The following is a 21,311-nucleotide window of genomic DNA, read 5'->3' as shown; positions in this document are numbered from 1 at the left end:
TAAACCCCCCATTAGGGGCCCACAACAACAATGGGACCCACAACCCCCCATTGGGACCCATTGGGACCCCAAATCCCCCCATTGGAACCCATTGGGACCCCAAATCCCCCCATTGGGACCCCCAACCCCCCATAGGGACCCATTGGGACCCCTAATCCCCCCATTGAGACCCCAAATCCCCCCATTGAGACCCCAAATCCCCCCATTGGGACCCATTGAGACCCTAAATCCCCCCATTGAGACCCCAAATCCCCCCATTGGGACCCCCAACCCCCATAGGGACCCATTGAGACCCCAAATCCCCCCATAGGGATCCATTGAGACCCCAAATCCCCCCATTGGGACCCATTGAGACCCCAAATACCCCCATTGAGACCCCCAACCCCCCATAGGGACCCATTGGGACCCCAAATCCCCCCATTGGGACCCATTGAGACCCCCAACCCCCCACTGGGACCCATTGAGACCCCAAATGACCCCATTGGGACCCCCAACCCCCATAGGGACCCACTGGGACCCCCAACCCCCCATTGGGACCCATTGAGACCCCAAATCCCCCCATTGAGATCCCCAACCCCCATAGGGACCCATTGAGACCCCAAATCCCCCCATTGAGACCCCAAATGACCCCATTGGGACCCATTGAGACCCCAAATCCCCCCACTGGGACCCCAAATCCCCCCATTGGGACCCATTGAGACCCCCAACCCCCCATTGAGACCCCAAATGACCCCATTGAGACCCATTGAGACCCCAAATCCCCCCATTGGGACCCATTGGGACCCCAAATCCCCCCATTGGGACCCATTGAGACCCCAAATCCCCCCACTGAGACCCATTGAGACCCCACTGGGACCCCCAACCCCCCATTGGGACCCATTGGGACCCTAAATCCCCCCATTGGGACCCCCTGGCCCCCATAGGGACCCACTGAGACCCCAAATCCCCCCATTGGGACCCATTGGGACCCCAAATCCCCCCATTGGGACCCATTGAGACCCCCCATAGGGACCCACTGAGACCCGAAATCCCCCCATTGGGACCCATTGGGACCCCAAATGACCCCATTGGGACCCCCAACCCCCCCATTGGAACCCATTGGGACCCCAAATGACCCCATTGTGACCCCCAACCCCCAATCGAGACCCCAAATCCCCCCATTGGGACCCATTGAGACCCCAAATGACCCCATTGGGACCCATTGAGACCCCAAATCCCCCCATTGGGACCCCCCCCATCATTGGGACCCCCAATATACCCACACTGGGACCCCAAATCCCCCCATTGGGACCCATTGAGACCCCTAATCCCCCCATTGGGACCCATTGAGACCCCAAATCCCCCCATTGAGACCCCAAATCCCCCCATTGAGACCCCAAATGACCCCACTGGGACCCCAAACCCCCCCATTGGGACCCATTGAGACCCCAAATCCCCCCATTGGGACCCATTGAGATCCCAAATCCCCCCATTGGGACCCATTGGGACCCCCAACCCCCCATTGGGACCCCAAATGCCCCCATTGAGACCCATTGGGACCCCTAATCCCCCCATTGAGACCCCAAAGTAGGGACCCCCACCCCATATAAACCCCCCATGAGGGGCCCACAACAACAATGGGACCCCTGACCCCCCATTGGGACCCATTGGGACCCCCAACCCCCCCATTGGGACCCATTGGGACCCCAAATCCCCCCATTGGGACCCACTGGGAGCCCAAATCCCCCCATTGAGACCCCAAATGACCCCATTGAGACCCCCAATCCCCCATTGGGACCCATTGGGACCCCTAATCCCCCCATTGGGACCCCCCCCATCATTGGGACCCCCAATATACCCACACTGGAACCCCCAATCCCCCCATTGAGACCCCAAATCCCCCCATTGAGACCCTAAATGACCCCATTGAGACCCCCCCCCATCATTGGGACCCCCAATATACCCCCATTGGGACCCCAAATCCCCCCATTGGGACCCCAAATGACCCCATTGGGACCCATTGAGACCCCAAATCCCCCCATTGGGACCCCCAACCACCCCATTGGGACCCATTGGGACCCTCAACCCCCCATTGGGACCCATTGAGACCCCAAATCCCCCCATTGGGACCCATTGGGACCCCCAACCCCCCATTGGGACCCATTGAGACCCCAAATCCCCCCATTGGGACCCACTGGGACCCCAAATGACCCCATTGGGACCCCCAACTCCCCCATAGGGACCCATTGAGACCCCTAATCCCCCCATTGGGACCCATTGGGACCCCAAATACCCCCATTGGGACCCCCAACCCCCCCATTGGGACCCTAAATCCCCCCATTGGGACCCCCTGGCCCCCACTGGGACCCATTGGGACCCCAAATCCCCCCATTGAGACCCCAAATGACCCCATTGGGACCCCCAACCCCCCCATTGGGACCCATTGGGACCCCAAATCCCCCCATTGGGACCCATTGGGACCCCAAATCCCCCCATTGAGACCCCAAATGACCCCATTGGGACCCCCCCCCATCATTGGGACCCCCAATATACCCACACTGAGACCCCAAATCCCCCCATTGAGACCCTAAATGACCCCATTGGGACCCCCAACCCCCCCATAGGGACCCACTGGGACCCCAAATCCCCCCATTGGGACCCATTGAGACCCCAAATCCCCCCATTGAGACCCCTAATCCCCCCATTGGGACCCCAAATCCCCCCATTGAGACCCCAAATGACCCCATTGGGACCCCCAACCCCCCATTGGGACCCATTGGGACCCCAAATCCCCCCATTGGGACCCATTGGGACCCCAAATCCCCCCATTGGGACCCCAAATGACCCCATTGGGACCCCCAACCCCCCATTGGGACCCATTGGGACCCCAAATCCCCCCATTGAGACCCCAAATCCCCCCATTGAGACCCATTGGGACCCCCAACCCCCCATAGGGACCCATTGAGACCCCTAATCCCCCCATTGAGACCCCAAATGACCCCATTGGGACCCATTGGGACCCCAAATCCCCCCATTGGGACCCCAAATGACCCCATTGGGACCCCCAACCCCCCATTGGGACCCATTGGGACCCCAAATCCCCCCATTGAGACCCCAAATCCCCCCATTGAGACCCATTGGGACCCCAAATCCCCCCATTGGGACCCATTGAGACCCCAAATCCCCCCATTGAGACCCCAAATGACCCCATTGGGACCCCCAACCCCCCATTGGGACCCATTGGGACCCCCAACCCCCCCATTGGGACCCATTGAGACCCCAAATCCCCCCATTGAGACCCCCAACCCCCCATAGGGACCCATTGGGACCCCAAATCCCCCCATTGAGACCCCAAATCCCCCCATTGGGACCCATTGAGACCCCAAATCCCCCCATTGGGACCCCCAACCCCCATAGGGACCCATTGGGACCCCCAACCCCCCCATTGGGACCCATTGAGACCCCTAATCCCCCCATTGAGACCCATTGGGACCCCCAACCCCCCCATTGGGACCCATTGGGACCCCAAATCCCCCCATTGAGACCCCAAATCCCCCCATTGAGACCCATTGGGACCCCCAACCCCCCCATTGGGACCCATTGAGACCCCTAATCCCCCCATTGAGACCCCAAATCCCCCCACTGGGACCCATTGAGACCCCAAATCGCCCCATTGGGACCCCAAATGCCCCCATAGGGACCCATTGAGACCCCAAATCCCCCCATTGGGACCCATTGGGACCCCAAATGACCCCATTGGGACCCCCAACCCCCCCATTGGGACCCATTGGGACCCCAAATCCCCCCATTGAGACCCCAAATGCCCCCATTGAGACCCATTGGGACCCCTAATCCCCCATTGAGACCCCAAAGTAGGGACCCCCACCCATATAAACCCCATATTAAAGGCCCAACCCAACAATGGGACCCACAACCCCCCATTGGGACCCACTGAGACCCCAAATCCCCCCATTGGGACCCATTGAGACCCCAAATCCCCCCATTGGGACCCCAAATGACCCCATTGGGACCCCAAATCCCCCCATTGAGACCCTAAATGACCCCATTGAGACCCCCAACCCCCCATTGGGACCCATTGGGACCCTAAATCCCCCCACTGAGACCCCAAATGACCCCATTGGGACCCACTGAGACCCCAAATCCCCCCATTGGGACCCCAAATGACCCCATTGGGACCCATTGGGACCCCAAATCCCCCCATTGAGACCCCAAATCCCCCCGTTGGGACCCCCAACCCCCCATTGGGACCCATTGGGACCCCTAATCCCCCATTGAGACCCCAAAGTAGGGACCCCCAACCATATAAACCCCATATTAGGGGCCCAACCCAACAATGGGACCCCATGACCCACATTGGGACCCATTGGGACCCCAAATCCCCCCATTGGGACCCATTGAGACCCCTAATCCCCCCATTGGGACCCATTGAGACCCCTAATCCCCCCATTGGGACCCATTGAGACCCCTAATCCCCCCATTGGGACCCCCAACCCCCCATAGGGACCCACTGGGACCCCAAATCCCCCCATTGAGACCCCAAATCCCCCCATTGGGACCCATTGAGACCCCCAACCCCCCATAGGGACCCATTGGGACCCCCAGCCCCCCATTTCCCCCCATCTCACAAAGCTCTCCCTGATGAATTCCTCCAGGCCCGATATCAGCGTCTGCGTGGCCGCCTGGGGGCAGATATGGGGGGCAGTTATAGGGGGCACTTATGGGGTGGGGGGTAGTTATGGGGTGGGGTCAGTTATGGGGTTATATCCCCCCTATATCCCCCCTATATCCCCCTCATATCCCCCCATACCCCCCTAAATCCCCCCATATCCACCTATATCCCCCCATACCCCCCCATATCCCCCCCATATCCCCCCATATCCCCCCTATACCCCCCCATATCCCCCCTTCCCCCCCCATATCCCCCCATATCCCCCCTATATCCCCCCATATCCCCCCTATACCCCCCCATATCCCCCCTATATCCCCCCTATATCCCTTCTATATCCCTATATACCCCCTATATCCCCCCATATCCCCCCTATATCCCCCCTATATCCCCCCATATCCCCCCCATATCCCCCTATATCCCCCCATATCCCCCCCATATCCCCCTATATCCCCCCCATATCCCCCTCTATCCCCCCATATCCCCCTATATCCCCCCATATCCCCTCTATATCCCCCCATACCCCCTATATCCCCCCATATCCCTTAATATACCCCCTATATCCCCCCATACCCCCCCATACCCCCCTATATCCCCCCATATCCCCCCTATATCCCCCCATATCCCCCTATATCCCCCCATATCCCCCTATATCCCCCTATATCCCCCCTATACCCCCCATATCCCCCCATATCCCCCTATATCCCCCCATACCCCCCCTATATCCCCCCATATCCCCCTATATCCCCCCATATCCCCCTATATCCCCCCATATCCCCCTATATCCCCCTATATCCCCCTCTATCCCCCCATATCCCCCCTATACCCCCCCTATATCCCCCTATACCCCATACCCTGATGTTGCTGTCGCTGGGCTCAGCCCCCCCGAGGAACCTCTGCCTGAAGAAGCGTCCGAGCAGCGGCTGGAGGCGCTGGAGGGGCTGAGAACTGCCATGGAGCAGAGACACCACGTCCAATAGGGAAACCTGCTGGCACAGCTCCGATAGCAGCTCCCCAAAGAACCCTATGGGACATATAGGGATCAATGGGGATCAATGGGAGTCAATGGGGATCAATGGGGGTCAATGGGGATCAATGGGAGTCAATGGGAGTCAATGGGAGTCAATGGGAGTCAATGGGAGTCAATGGGAACAGCGCCACCTGCTGGCACAGCTCCGATAGCAGCTCCCCAAAGAACCCTATGGGACATATAGGGATCAATGGGGATCAATGGGAGTCAATGGGAGTCAATGGGAGTCAATGGGAGTCAATGGGAGTCAATGAGAGTCAATGGGAGTCAATGGGAGTCAATGGGAACAGCGCCACCTGCTGGCACAGCTCCGATAGCAGCTCCCCAAAGAACCCTATGGGACATATAGGGATCAATGGGGATCAATGGGAGTCAATGGGGGTCAATGGGAGTCAATGGGAGTCAATGGGGATCAATGGGAGTCAATGGGAGTCAATGGGAGTCAATGGGAACAGCGCCACCTGCTGGCACAGCTCCGACAGCAGCTCCCCAAAGAACCCTATGGGACATATAGGGATCAATGGGGATCAATGGGAGTCAATGGGGATCAATGAGAGTCAATGGGAGTCAATGGGGATCAATGGGAGTCAATGGGAGTCAATGGGAGTCAATGGGAGTCAATGGGAGTCAATGGGGATCAATGGGAGTCAATGGGAGTCAATGGGAGTCAATGGGAGTCAATGGGGATCAATGGGAGTCAATGGGGATCAATGGGAGTCAATGGGAGTCAATGGGAGTCAATGGGAGTCAATGGGGATCAATGGGTATCAATGGGTATCAATGGGAGTCAATGGGAGTCAATGGGAGTCAATGGGGATCAATGGGAGTCAATGGGGATCAATGGGAGTCAATGGGAGTCAATGGGGATCAATGGGGATCAATGGGAGTCAATGGGGATCAATGGGAGTCAATGGGGATCAATGGGGATCAATGGGAGTCAATGGGAGTCAATGGGAGTCAATGGGGATCAATGGGAGTCAATGGGGATCAATGGGAGTCAATGGGAGTCAATGGGGGTCAATGGGAGTCAATGGGGGTCAATGGGGATCAATGGGAGACAATGGGAGTCAATGGGGGTCAATGGGGATCAATGGGAGTCAATGGGAGTCAATGGGAGTCAATGGGAGTCAATGGGAGTCAATGGGAGTCAATGGGAGTCAATGGAAGTCAATGGGGATCAATGGGGGTCAATGGGAGTCAATGGAAGTCAATGGGGATCAATGGGAGTCAATGGGAGTCAATGGGAGTCAATGGGAGTCAATGGGAACAGCGCCACCTGCTGGCACAGCTCCGATAGCAGCTCCCCAAAGAACCCTATGGGACATATAGGGATCAATGGGGATCAATGGGAGTCAATGGGAGTCAATGGGGGTCAATGGGAGTCAATGGGAGTCAATGGGAGTCAATGGGAGTCAATGGGAGTCAATGGGGATCAATGGGAGTCAATGGGAGTCAATGGGGATCAATGGGAGTCAATGGGAGTCAATGGGGGTCAATGGGAGTCAATGGGAGTCAATGGGGGTCAATGGGGGTCAATGGGGGTCAATGGGAGTCAATGGGAGTCAATGGGTGTCAATGGGAGTCAATGGGGATCAATGGGGATCAATGGGAGTCAATGGGAGTCAATGGGAGTCAATGGGAGTCAATGGGGATCAATGGGAGTCAATGGGAGTCAATGGGGGTCAATGGGGGTCAATGGGAGTCAATGGGAGTCAATGGGGGTCAATGGGAGTCAATGGGAGTCAATGGGAGTCAATGGGAGTCAATGGGAGTCAATGGGAGTCAATGGGAGTCAATGGGAGTCAATGGGGATCAATGGGAGTCAATGGGAGTCAATGGGGATCAATGGGGATCAATGGGAGTCAATGGGACTCAATGGGAGTCAATGGGGATCAATGGGAGTCAATGAGGATCAATGGGAGTCAATGGGAGTCAATGGGGATCAATGGGAGTCAATGGGAGTCAATGGGAACAGCGCCACCTGCTGGCACAGCTCCGATAGCAGCTCCCCAAAGAACCCTATGGGACATATAGGGATCAATGGGGATCAATGGGGATCAATGGGAGTCAATGGGGATCAATGGGAGTCAATGGGAGTCAATGGGGATCAATGGGGATCAATGGGAGTCAATGGGGGTCAATGGGGATCAATGGGAGTCAATGGGAGTCAATGGGAGTCAATGGGAGTCAATGGGAGTCAATGGGGATCAATGGGGATCAATGGGAGTCAATGGGGGTCAATGGGAGACAACGGGAGTCAATGGGAGTCAATGGGAGTCAATGGTAGTCAATGGGAGTCAATGGGAGTCAATGGGAGTCAATGGGAGTCAATGGGAGTCAATGGGGGTCAATGGGAGTCAATGGGAGTCAATGGTAGTCAATGGGGATCAATGGGAGTCAATGGGAGTCAATGGGAGTCAATGGGAGTCAATGGGGGTCAATGGGAGTCAATGGGGATCAATGGGAGTCAATGGGATTCCATGGGAGTCAATGGGGATCAATGGGAGTCAATGGGAGTCAATGGGGGTCAATGGGAGTCAATGGGAGTCAATGGGAGTCAATGGGAGTCAATGGGAGTCAATGGGAGTCAATGGGAACAGCGCCACCTGCTGGCACAGCTCCGATAGCAGCTCCCCAAAGAACCCTATGGGACATATAGGGATCAATGGGGATCAATGGGGATCAATGGGAGTCAATGGGAGTCAATGGGGATCAATGGGAGTCAATGGGGGTCAATGGGAGTCAATGGGGGTCAATGGGAGTCAATGGGAGTCAATGGGGATCAATGGGGGTCAATGGGAGTCAATGGGGATCAATGGGAGTCAATGGGGATCAATGGGAGTCAATGGGAGTCAATGGGGGTCAATGGGAGTCAATGGGGGTCAATGGGAGTCAATGGAAGTCAATGGGAGTCAATGGGAGTCCCCTTTAACTCCCACCCAATCCCCCCCCCAATTGTCCCCCTACCCCCTTTAAGCCCCCATTTAACCCCCCAAATACCCCCCTACCCCCCTTAATACCCAATTTAACCCCCCAAATACCCCCCTATCCCCCTTAATACCCCATTTAACCCCCCAATTACCCCCCTACCCCCCTTAATACCCCATTTAACCCCCCAAATACCCCCCTACCCCCCCTTTATTCCCCATGTAACCCCCCCCAGCCCCTATTTACCAGCCAGTCCCCCCCGCAATACCCCCCTACCCCCCTTAATACCCCATCTAACCCCCCCATTTCCCCCCTATACCCCCCTACCGCCCCAGTACCCCCCCAATACCCCCCTACCCCCCTTAACACCCCATTTAACCCCCCCTAGACCCCCCTTAATCCCCCATTTACCCTCCCTGCCCCCCTTAATACCCCATTTAACCCCCCAAATACCCCCCTATACCCCCCTACCCCCCCAATGCCCCCCAATACCCCCCTACCCCCTTTAATCCCCCATTTAACCCCCCCTGCCCCCCTTAATACCCCATTTAACCCCCCCAACCCCCCAATACCCCCCCTAATGCCCCCCAACCCCCTTTTAATACCACATTTTCCCCCCCAATACCCCCCTACCCCCCTTAATCCCCCATTAAACCCCCCCTATACCCCCCTTAATACCCCATTTAACCCCCCAAATACCCCCCTACCCCCTTTAATACCCCATTTTACCCCCCAAATACCCCCCTACCCCCTTTAATACCCCAATTACCCCCTCAATACCCCCCCAATACTCCCCTACCCCCCTTAATACCCCATTTAACCCCCCCATTTCCCCCCCTACCCCCCCAATACGCCCCCAATACCCCCCCAATACCCCCCTTAACCCCCCATTTCCTCCCCTATGTACCAGCGGGTCCCCCCGCCCCATGCTCGAAGCTGGGGGGCGCCCCACTCAGCCTATGCAGGAAGGCGGCGATGCTCTCAGCTCGGCCTTGGGGGGGTCCCAGGGGTCCCAACATGGACCAAATACCCCCCTAATACTCCCCTACCCCCCCATTTAACCCCCCAATTACCCCCTACCCCCCTTAAATCCTCCATTTAACCCCCCCTATGCCCCCCTCAATACCCCATTTAACCCCCCCATTTCCCCCCCTATACCCCCCTACCCCCTTTAATCCCCCATGTAACCCCCCCTACCCCCCCATTTCCCCCCCAATTACCCCCCTACCCCCTTTAATCCCCCATTTAACCCCCCCTACCCCCTTTAATACCCCATTTCCCCCCCTATACCCCCCTACCGCCCCAATACCCCCCTAATACCCCCCTACCCCCTTTAATACCCCATTTAACCCCCCTATAGCCCCCTACCCCCCTTTAATCCCCCATTTAACCCCCCCTACCCCCCTTAATACCCCATTTAACCCCCCAAATACCCCCCTATACCCCCCTACCCCCCCATTTAACCCCCCAAATACCCCCCTACCCCCCTTATTACCCCATTTAACCCCCCAAATACCCCCCTATACCCCCGTACCCCCCCAATTACCCCCCTACCCCCCTTTAATACCCCAATTACCCCCTCAATACCCCCCCAATACCCCCCTACCCCCCATTTCCCCCCCCATTAAGCCCCCTATGTACCAGCGGGTCCCCCCGCCCCATGCTCGAAGCTGGGTGGCGCCCCACTCAGCCTATGCAGGAAGGCGGCGATGCTCTCGGCTCGGCCTTGGGGGGGTCCCAGGGGTCCCAACATGGAGCTCAGCACCCCCTGCACCACGCTGGTAAAGAACTCGGGGGGCAGCGCCTCCCCATGATGGGGGGCAGGGCTGGGACCCCCAGCCCCATTGATCCCATTGGAGCCGCCATCTTCACCCCCCCCCTCTCTGGGGAAAGATGGCGGAGTGGGCGGAGCTTCCGGAGTGGGCGGAGCTTCTTGGGTTGGGGGGGCGGGGGGCGGAGCTTCGGGTGGGGGGGCGGGGCTTCCCTGGGCGGCCTAGAGATAGAAAGGGGGATGGGGGCTGTCAATCATAAGCCCCGCCCATTCATGAGGCCACGCCCACTTCGAGGCCACGCCCCTTTAAGCCACGCCCACTCCACCTGTCAATCACAAGGGCCCCCCATAAGCCCCGCCCACTTCGCCTGTCAATCACGTGCTTAAGACCCTTTAAGCCCCTCCCACTTCATCTGTCAATCACAGCCCCCCGCCCTCTTTAAGCCCCACCCACTTCACCTGTCAATCACAGACCACAGCCCCCTTTAAGCCCCGCCCATTTAACCTGTCAATCACAGCCAGGCCCTGCCCAGTCAGGTTTAAGCCCCGCCCCCTTTAAGCCCCGCCCACTCCACCTGTCAATCACAGCCAAGCCCCGCCCAGTCAGGTTTAAGCCCCGCCCCCTTTAAGCGTCACCCCCTTCATCTGTCAATCACAGCCCCCCAACTAAGCCCCGCCCCCTTTAAGCCACACCCACTTTATCTGTCAATCACAGCTTTAAGCCCCGCCCCTTTAAGCCTCGCCCGTTTCACCTGTCAATCACACCCCCCAACTAAGCCCCGCTTCCTTTAAGACCCGCCCACTTCACCTGTCAATCAACGCCACCACCCACCCAAGCCCCGCCCACTCGGGTTTAAGCCCCGCCCCCTTAAAGCCCCACCCACTCCACCTGTCAATCACAGCCAGGCCCTGCCCAGTCAGGTTTAAGCCCCGCCCCCTTTAAGCCCCACCCATTTCACCTGTCAATCACATCCCCCCAACTAAGCCCCGCCCCCTTTAAGCCCCGCCCACTTCACCTGTCAATCAACGTCCCCACCCACCCAAGCCCCGCCCCTTCTAAGCCCCGCCTACTTCACCTGTCAATCACAGACCACCCACCCAAGCCCCGCCCACTCAGGGTTAAGCCCCGCTCCCTTAAGCCCCGCCAATATCACCTGTCAATCACAGTCCACGCCCCCGCCCCCCACCCAAGCCCCGCCTCCCTTTAAGCCTTGCCCACTCCACCTGTCAATCACAGCCAAGCCCCACCCAGTCAGGTTTAAGCCCCGCCCCCTTTAAGCGTCACCCTTCATCTGTCAATCACAGCCCCACCCACCAAGCCCCGCCCACTCATGTTTAAGTCCCGCCCCCTTTAAGCCCCACCCACTTCACCTGTCAATCACAGTCCCCGCCCCCGCCCCCCACCCAAGCCCCGCCTCCCTTTAAGCCTTGCCCACTTCATCTGTCAATCACAGCCCCCAAGCCCCGCCCTCTTTAAGCCCCACCCACTCCACCTGTCAATCACAGCCAAGCCCCGCCCAGTCAGGTTTAAGCCCCGCCCCCTTTAAGCGTCACCCCCTTCATCTGTCAATCACAGCCCCCCAACTAAGCCCCGCCCCCTTTAAGCCTCGCCCGTTTCACCTGTCAATCACCGCCCCCACCCACCAAGCCCCGCCCACTCATGTTTAAGTCCCGCCCCCTTTAAGCCCCACCCACTTCATCTGTCAATCACAGCCCCCCAAGCCCCACCCACTCAGTCTCAAGCCCCGCCCACTCTGTCAATCACAGCCCCTCCATCCAAGCCCCGCCCCCTTTAAGCCCCGCCCATTTAACCTGTCAATCACAGCCACCCATCCAAGCCCCGCCCACTCAGGTTTAAGTCCCGCCCCCTTTAAGCCACGCCCACTCCATCTGCCAATCACAGCCCCCCATCCAAGCCCCGCCCACTCAAGTTTAAGCCCCGCCCCTTACAGCCCCAATTACTTCATCTGTCAATCATAGGCAAGCCCCGCCCAGTCAGGTTTAAGCCCCGCCCCCTTTAAGCCCCACCTACTCCGTCAATCACAGCTTTAAGCCCCGCCCCTTTAAGCCTCGCCCGTTTCACCTGTCAATCACAGCCCCCAACTAAGCCCCGCCCCCTTTAAGCCACGCCCATTCCACCTGTCAATCAACGCCCCCACCCACCCAAGCCCCGCCCACTCAGGCTTAAGCTCCGCCCATTCCACCTGTCAATCACAGCCCTGCCCTCCCAAGCCCCGCCCACTCAGGTTTAAGCCCCGCCCCCCTTAAGCCCCGCCCATTTCACCTGTCAATCACAGGCCTCGCGCCCCCCCTTAAGTCCCACCCACTTTACCTGCCAATCACGTGCCCCGCCCCCTACCCAAGCCCCGCCCACTCAGGCTTAAGCCCCGCCCCCTTTAAGCTTTGCTCTCCTTCACCTGTCAATCACATCCCACCCAACCCAAGCCCCGCCCCCTTTAAGCCCCGCCCTCTTCACCTGTCAATCACAATCCCCAAGCCCCGCCCACTCAGGTTTAAGCCCCGCCCCAGTTAAGCCCCTCCCACTTCAGCTGTCAATCACACCCAAGCCCCTCCCACTCAGGTTTAAGCCCCGCCCACACCCCAGGCCCCGCCCCCTTTAAGCCCCACCCACCTGCAGGAAGTCGGCCACGCCCTGCAGGAATGGCGGGATCCCATTGGGCATCGCCACGGCGACAGCGGGGCTGGCCCCGCCCCCCAGCAGCCCCCCCAGCAGCTCAGCCAATGGCGGCTCAGCTCCGCCCAAAGCCCCGCCCACCGAGGGGCCGCCCGGGGCCAACCCGGAAGTGGGCGGGGCTTGGCTTGAAGGGGGCGGGGCTTGAGTCGAGGTGGGCGGGGCTTGAGAGGAAGGGGGCGGGGCTTGAGAGGAGGAGGGGGCGGAGCTTCCCTGGGCTGGGGGGGAGAGATAAGGGGGGGGGGGGGGTTAATATGTGGGCTGGGAAGCTGCCCCATAAGTGCCCATCCAGCCCCATAAGTGCCCATCCAGCCCCATAAATGCCCCCCCAGCCCCATAAGTGCCCATCCAGCCCCGTAAGTCCCACCCCAGCCCCATAAATGCCCCCCCAGCCCCATAAGTGCCCATCCAGCCCCATTCCTGCCCCATAAGTGCCCATTCCTGCCCCATAAGTGCCCATCCAGCCCCATTCCTGCCCCATAAGTGCCCATTCCTGCCCCATAAGTGCCCATCCAGCCCCATTCCTGCCCCATAAGTGCCTCTCCAGCCCCACAAGTGCCCCCCCAGCCCCATTCCTGCCCCATAAGTGCCCCCCCAGCCCCATAAGTGCCCATCCAGCCCCATAAGTCCCACCCCAGCCCCATAAATGCCCCCCCAGCCCCATAAGTGCCCCCCCAGCCCCATAAGTACCCATACAACCCCATTCCTGCCCCACAAGTGCCCCCCCAGCCCCATTCCTGCCCCACAAGTGCCCCCCCAGCCCCATTCCTGCCCCACAAGTGCCCCCCCAGCCCCATTTCTGCCCCACAGCCCCATTTCTGCCCCACAGCCCCATTTCTGCCCCATAAGTGCCCATTCCTGCCCCATTCCAGCCCCACAAGTGCTCATTCCTGCCCCATAAGTGCCTTCCCAGCGCCATTCCTGCCCCATAAGTGCCCCCCCAGCCCAATTCCTGCCCCATAAGTGCCTTCCCAGCCCCATAAGTGCCTCCCCAGCCCCACAAGTGCCCCCCCCAACCCCATTCCTGCCCCATAAGTGCCCATTCCTGCCCCATTCCAGCCCCCCAGCCCCATTCCTGCCCCATAAGTGCCCCCCCCAGCCCCATTCCTGCCCCACAGCCCCATTCCTGCCCCATAAGTGCCCCCCCAGCCCCATTCCAGCCCCACAAGTGCTCATTCCTGCCCCATAAGTGCCTTCCCAGCCCCATTCCTGCCCCCCAGGTGCCACCCCCAGCCCCATTCCTGCCCCCCAAGTGCCCATTCCTGCCCCCCAAGTGCCCCCCCAGCCCCATTCCTGCCCCACAAGTGCCCATCCAGCCCCATAAGTGCCCCGTAAGTGCCCATTCCTGCCCCATTCCAGCCCCCCAGCCCCATTCCTGCCCCATAAGTGCCTCCCCAGCCCCCTAAGTGCCCCCCCATCCCCACAAGTGCCCACAAGTGCCCCCCCAGCCCCATAAGTACCCCCTTCCCAGCCCCAAAAGTGCCCCCAGCCCCACAAGTGCCCCCCAACCCCACAAGTACCCCCTTCCCTGCCCCACAAGTGCCCCCGCAGCCCCATAAATGCCCCTCCCCAGCCCCACAAGTGCCCCCAGCCCCACAAGTGCCCCCCCAACCCCATAAGTACCCCCTTCCCAGCCCCACAAGTGCCCACAAGTGACCCCCAGCCCCATAAGTGCCCCCTTCCCAGCCCCACAAGTGCCCCCAGCCCCACAAGTGCCCCCAGCCCCACAAGTGCCCCCCCAGCCCCATAAGTACCCCCTTCCCAGCTCCACAAGTGCCCCCAGACCCACAAGTGCCCCCCCAACCCCATAAGTACCCCCTTCCCAGCCCCACAAGTGCCCCCGCAACCCCATAAGTGCCCCCAAACCCCACAAGTGCCCCCCCAACCCCATAAGTACCCCCTTCCCAGCCCCACAAGTGCCCCCCCAACCCCATAAGTACCCCCTTCCCAGCCCCACAAGTGCCCCCCAGCCCCACAAGTGCCCCCCAGCCCCATAAGTGCCCCCTTCCCAGCCCCACAAGTGCCCCCCAGCCCCACAAGTGCCCCCTTCCCAGCCCCACAAGTGGCCCCAGCCCCACAAGTGCCCCCCCAACCCCATAAGTACCCCCTTCCCAGCCCCACAAGTGCCCCCCCAACCCCATAAGTGCCCCCAGCCCCACAAGTACCCCCCCAACCCCATAAGTACCCCCTTCCCAGCCCCACAAGTGCCCCCAGCCCCACAAGTGCCCCCCCAACCTCATAAGTACCCACTTCCCAGCCCCACAAGTGCCCCCGCAGCCCCATAAATGCCCCTTCCCAGCCCCACAAGTGCCCCCTGCCCCATAAGTGCCCCCCCAACCCCATAAGTACCCCCTTCCCAGCCCCACAAGTGCCCCCAGCCCCACAAGTGCCCCCCCAACCCCATAAGTACCCCCTTCCCAGCCCCACAAGTGCCCCCCCAACCCCATAAGTGCCCCCAGCCCCACAAGTACCCCCCCAACCCCATAAGTACCCCCTTCCCAGCCCCACAAGTGCCCCCAGCCCCACAAGTGCCCCCCCAACCTCATAAGTACCCACTTCCCAGCCCCACAAGTGCCCCCGCAGCCCCATAAATGCCCCTTCCCAGCCCCACAAGTGCCCCCTGCCCCATAAGTGCCCCCCCAACCCCATAAGTACCCCCTTCCCAGCCCCACAAGTGCCCCCAGCCCCACAAGTGCCCCCCCAACCCCATAAGTACCCCCTTCCCAGCCCCACAAGTGCCCCCCAGCCCCACAAGTGCCCCCCCAACCCCATAAGTGCCCGCCCCACCCCATAAGTACCCCCTTCCCAGCCCCACAAGTGCCCCCCAGCCCCATAAGTGCCCCCCCCACCCCATAAGTACCCCCTTCCCAGCCCCACAAGTGCCCCCAGCCCCACAAGTGCCCCCCCAACCCCATAAGTACCCCCTTCCCAGCCCCACAAGTGCCACCCCCAGCCCCATAAGTGCCCCCAGCCCCACAAGTGCCCCCGCAACCCCATAAGTACCCCCTTCCCAGCCCCACAAGTGCCCCCCAGCCCCACAAGTGCCCCCCCAACCCCATAAGTACCCCCTTCCCAGCCCCAGAAGTGCCCCCCAGCCCCACAAGTGCCCCCTGCCCCACAAGTGCCCCCCCAACCCCATAAGTACCCCCTTCCCAGCCCCACAAGTGCCCATCCAGCCCCACAAGTGCCCCCCCAACCCCATAAGTACCCCCTTCCCAGCCCCACAAGTGCCCCCAGCCCCACAAGTGCCCCCCAGCCCCATAAGTACCCCCTTCCCAGCCCCACAAGTGCCCCCAGCCCCACAAGTGCCCCCCAGCCCCATAAGTGCCCCCCCAACCCCATAAATGCCCCCCCCAGCCCCACAAGTGCCCACAAGTGACCCCCCAGCCCCATAAATGCCCCTCCCCAGCCCCACAAGTGCCCCCAGCCCCACAAGCGCCCCCCCCAGCCCCACAAGTGCCCCCCAGCCCCACAAGTGCCCCCCCCAGCCCCACAAGTGCCCCCAGCCCCACAAGTGGCCCCAGCCCCACAAGTGCCCCCCCAGCCCCATAAGTGCCCCCCCACACCCCATAAGTACCCCCTTCCCAGCCCCACAAGTGCCCCCCAGCCCCACAAGTGCCCACAAGTGCCCCCAGCCCCACAAGTACCCCCTTCCCAGCTCCACAAGTGGCCCCAGCCCCACAAGTGCCCCCCCAACCCCATAAGTACCCCCTTCCCAGCCCCACAAGTGCCCATCCAGCCCCATAAGTGCCTCCCCAACACCATAAGTACCCCCTTCCCAGCCCCACAAGTGCCCCCCCAACCCCATAAGTGCCCCCTTCCCAGCCCCACAAGTGCCCCCCAGCCCCACAAGTGCCCCCAGCCCCACAAGTGCCCCCCCAACCCCATAAGTACCCCCTTCCCAGCCCCACAAGTGCCCCCCCCAGCCCCACAAGTGCCCCCAGCCCCACAAGTGCCCCCCCAGCCCCATAAGTACCCCCTTCCCAGCCCCACAAGTGCCCATCCAGCCCCACAAGTGCCCCCCCAACCCCATAAGTACCCCCTTCCCAGCCCCACAAGTGCCCCCAGCCCAACAAGTGCCCCCCCAACCCCATAAGTACCCCCTTCCCAGCCCCACAAGTGCCCCCCAGCCCCACAAGTGCCCCCCCAACCCCATAAGTACCCCCTTCCCAGCCCCACAAGTGCCCCCCCAGCCCCATAAGTGCCCCCCAGCCCCATAAGCGCCCCCCCCCAGCCCCACAAGTGCCCTTCCCAGCCCCATAAGTGCCCCCCCAGCCCCCCAATTCGCCCCCCCAGCCCCATAAGTGCCCCCCCAACCCCATAAGTACCCCCTTCCCAGCCCCACAAGTGCCCCCCCAACCCCATAAGTACCCCCTTCCCAGCCCCACAAGTGCCCCCCAGCCCCACAAGTGCCCCCCCCACCCCATAAGTACCCCCTTCCCAGCCCCACAAGTGGCCCCCAGCCCCACAAGTGCCCCCCTCCAGCCCCATAAGTGCCCCATAAGTGCCCCCCCCCACCCATAAGTACCCCCTTCCCAGCCCCACAAGTGCCCCCAGCCCCATAAGTGCCCCCCCAACTCCATAAGTACCCCCTTCCCAGCCCCACAAGTGCCCCCAGCCCCACAAGTGCCCCCCCCACCCCATAAGTACCCCCTTCCCAGCCCCACAAGTGCCCCCCCCAGCCCCACAAGTGCCCCCAGCCCCACAAGTGCCCCACTCCAGCCCCATAAGTGCCCCATAAGTGCCCCCCCCACCCCATAAGTACCCCCTTCCCAGCCCAAGTGCCCCCAGCCCCACAAGTGCCCCCCCAACCCCATAAGTACCCCCTTCCCAGCCCCACAAGTGCCCCCAGCCCCACAAGTGCCCCCCCCAACCCCATAAGTACCCCCTTCTCTGCCCCACAAGTGCCCCCCCCAACCCCATAAGTACCCCCTTCCCAGCCCCACAAGTGCCCCCCCCAACCCCATAAGTACCCCCTTCCCAGCCCCACAAGTGCCCCCAGCCCCACAAGTGCCCCCCAACCCCATAAGTACCCCCTCCCCAGCCCCACAAGTGCCCCCCCCAGCCCCATAAATGCCCCTCCCCAGCCCAAGTGCCCCCAGCCCCACAAGTGCCCCCCCAACCCCATAAGTACCCCCCCAACCCCATAAGTACCCCCTTCCCAGCCCCACAAGTGCCCCCAGCCCCACAAGTGCCCCCCCAGCCCCATAAGTACCCCCCCAACCCCATAAGTACCCCCTTCCCAGCCCCACAAGTGCCCCCCAGCCCCACAAGTGCCCCCCCAACCCCATAAGTACCCCCCTCCAGCCCCATAAGTGCCCCATAAGTGCCCCCCCCCACCCCATAAGTACCTCCTTCTCTGCCCCACAAGTGCCCCCGCAGCCCCATAAATGCCCCTCCCCAGCCCCACAAGTGCCCCCTTCCCAGCCCCACAAGTGCCCCCAGCCCCACAAGTGGCCCCAGCCCCACAAGTGCCCCCAGCCCCACAAGTGCCCCCCTCCAGCCCCATAAGTGCCCCCCCATGGCCCCCCACTCACCCAAGACGAGGGGCTGCAGCAGCAGTTGCCCCACCAGCCCACTCAGCACCTGAGCCAAAGATGCGCCCCCCCCGGGGGTCTGACAAGGGGGCACACAACACAATGAGGACCCCCCCCACAAATAAAAGACCCCATAGAGACCCCATAGGGACCCCATAGGGACCCCCACCCCATAGGACCCCATAGGGACCCCATAGGGACCCCCACCCCATAGGATCCCATAGGGACCCCATAGGACCCCATAGGGACCACCACCCCATAGGGACCCCAAAGGACCCCATAGAGACCCCCACCCCAAAGGACCCCATAGGGACCCCATAGGACCCCATAGGGACCACCACCCCATAGGGACCCCAAAGGGACCCCATAGGGACCCCAAAGGACCCCATAGGGACCCCCACCCCATAGGACCTCAAAGGACCCCATAGGGACCCCCACCCCAAAGGACCCCATAGGGACCCCCACCCCATAGGACCCCATAGGGACCCCATAGGGACCCCCACCTTAAAGGACCCCAAAGGACCCCATAAGCACCCCATAGGAACCCAAAGGACCCCATAGGGACCCCCTGCCCCCCCCCCACCTCATAGGACCCCATAGGGACCCCATAGGATCCCATAGGGACCTCAAATGACCCCATAGGGACCCAAAGAACCCCATAGGGACCCCATAGGGACCCCCTGCCCCCCCTCCCACCCCATAGGACCCCATAGGGACCTCAAATGACCCCAAAGGACCCCATAGGAAGCCCATAGGGACCCCATACGAACCCCCACCCCATAGGGACCCCATAGGGACCCCCTGCCCCCCCTCCCACCCCATAGGACCCCATAGGGACCTCAAATGACCCCAAAGGACCCCATAGGAACCCCCACCCCATAGGACCCCATAGGGACCCTATAGGGACCCCCACCTTAAAGGACCCCATAGGAACCCCACAGGACCCCATAGGGACCCCCACCCCAAAGGACCCCATAGAGACCCCCACCCCAAAGGACCCCATAGGGACCCCCACCCCAAAGGACCCCATAGGGACCCCCTGCCCCCCCCCCACCTCATAGGAACCCATAGGGACCTCAAATGACCCCAAAGGACCCCATAGGAACCCCATAGGGACCCCAAAGGACCCCATACGAACCCCCACCCCATAGGGACCCCATAGGGACCCCATACGGACCCCCCACCCCATAGGACCCCATAGGGACCCCAAAGGACCCCATATGGACCCCCTGCCCCCCACACCCCACAGGACCCCATAGGGACCCCCTGCCCCCCCCCCCCCACCTCATAGGACCCCATAGGGACCCCATAGGACCCCATAGGGACCTCAAATGACCCCATAGGGACCCCAAAGGACCCCATACGAACCCCCACCCCATAGGGACTCCATAGGACCCCATAGGGACCACCACCCCAAAGGGACTCCAAAGGACCCCCAAGTGACTCCAAAGGACCCCATAGGGGCCCCATAGGACCCCATAGAGACCCCCACCCCATAGGACCCCATAGGGACCCCCACCCCAAAGGACCCCATAGGGACCCCCACCCCAAAGGACCCCATAGGGACCCCCACCTTAAAGGACCCCATAGGGACCCCCACCCCATAGGACCCCATAGGGACCCCCACCCCAAAGGACCCCATAGGGACCCCCACCCCATAGGACCCCATAGAGACCCTATAGGGACCCCCTGCCCACCCCCCCGCCCCATAGGACCCCATAGGACCCCATAGGACCCCATAGGGACCCCCTGCCCCCCCCCCCCACCTCATAGGAACCCATAGGGACCCCCCCCATCCCATAATACCCCCCCACTCACCGGTGTTGCTGCTTGTGGGGCTCCGGGATGTGTGGGGCGGGGGGGGGGCGCTGTGGGGCGGGCGATGACCACGCGGGTGGGGGCCTGGAAACCACCCACAGCCTGACCTGGGGGGGAACAAGGCACTTATGGGGCAGCCATAGGGCAGCTATGGGGCAGGTAGTTATGGGGCAGCTATGGGGCAGCTATGGGGCAGCCATGGGGCAGCTATGGGGCAGGTAGTTATGGGGCAGCTATGGGGCAGCTATGGGGCAGCTATGGGTCTCAATGGATCCCAATGGAACTCAATGGATCTCCATGGAACTCAATGGGTCTCTATGGGGCAGTTATAGGGCTGCTATGGGGCAGCTATGGGGCAGCTATGGGGCAGCTATGGGGGCTCTAAGGGGTCCCTATGGGTCTCAATGGAACTCAATGGAACTCAATGGGGCAGTTATAGGGCCGCTATGGGGCAGCTATGGGGCAGCTATGGGGCCGCTATGGGGCCGCTATGGGGCAGCCATGGGGCAGCTATGGGGGCTCTAAGGGGTCCCTATGGGTCTCAATGGATCTCAATGGAACTCAATGGAGCCCAATGGAACACAATGGAACTCAATGGGTCTCAATGGAACTCAATGGGTCTCTATGGGGCAGTTATAGGGCCGCTATGGGGCAGCTATGGGGCAGCTATGGGGCCGCTATGGGGCAGCTATGGGGTCTGTAAGGGGTCCCTATGGGTCTCAATGGAACTCAATGGATCTCAATGGAACCCTATGGGGTCTCTATTGGGCAGTTATAGGGCAGTTATGGGGCAGCTATGGGGCCGCTATGGGGCAGCTATGGGGCAGCCATGGGGCCGCTATGGGGCAGCTATGGGGGCTCTAAGGGGT

General features: G+C 61.1%; 1 protein-coding gene across 1 annotated transcript in view; it reads right to left on the bottom strand.

The window, feature by feature from the left end:
• The window catches only part of BAG6 (BAG cochaperone 6), a gene marked incomplete at its 3' end in the record, with an annotated part of 59,963 nt that overhangs the window by 18,083 nt on the left and 20,569 nt on the right, over window positions 1-21,311 (bottom strand). Inside the window, 6 exon segments of the mRNA XM_085535288.1 lie at window positions 4,626-4,679; window positions 5,521-5,690; window positions 10,266-10,617; window positions 13,028-13,305; window positions 18,625-18,703; window positions 20,443-20,549. Of these exon segments, the coding sequence (XP_085391414.1) occupies window positions 4,626-4,679; window positions 5,521-5,690; window positions 10,266-10,617; window positions 13,028-13,305; window positions 18,625-18,703; window positions 20,443-20,549 (1,040 nt within the window).

This window comes from Coturnix japonica, unplaced genomic scaffold (assembly GCF_054131305.1).
Source record: "Coturnix japonica strain WE unplaced genomic scaffold, WE-NBRP24 Scf114, whole genome shotgun sequence".
NCBI classification, from domain to species: domain Eukaryota; kingdom Metazoa; phylum Chordata; class Aves; order Galliformes; family Phasianidae; genus Coturnix; species Coturnix japonica.
Note: the sequence above shows the minus strand (reverse complement) of the source record. Positions and strands in the feature narration are given on the sequence as shown.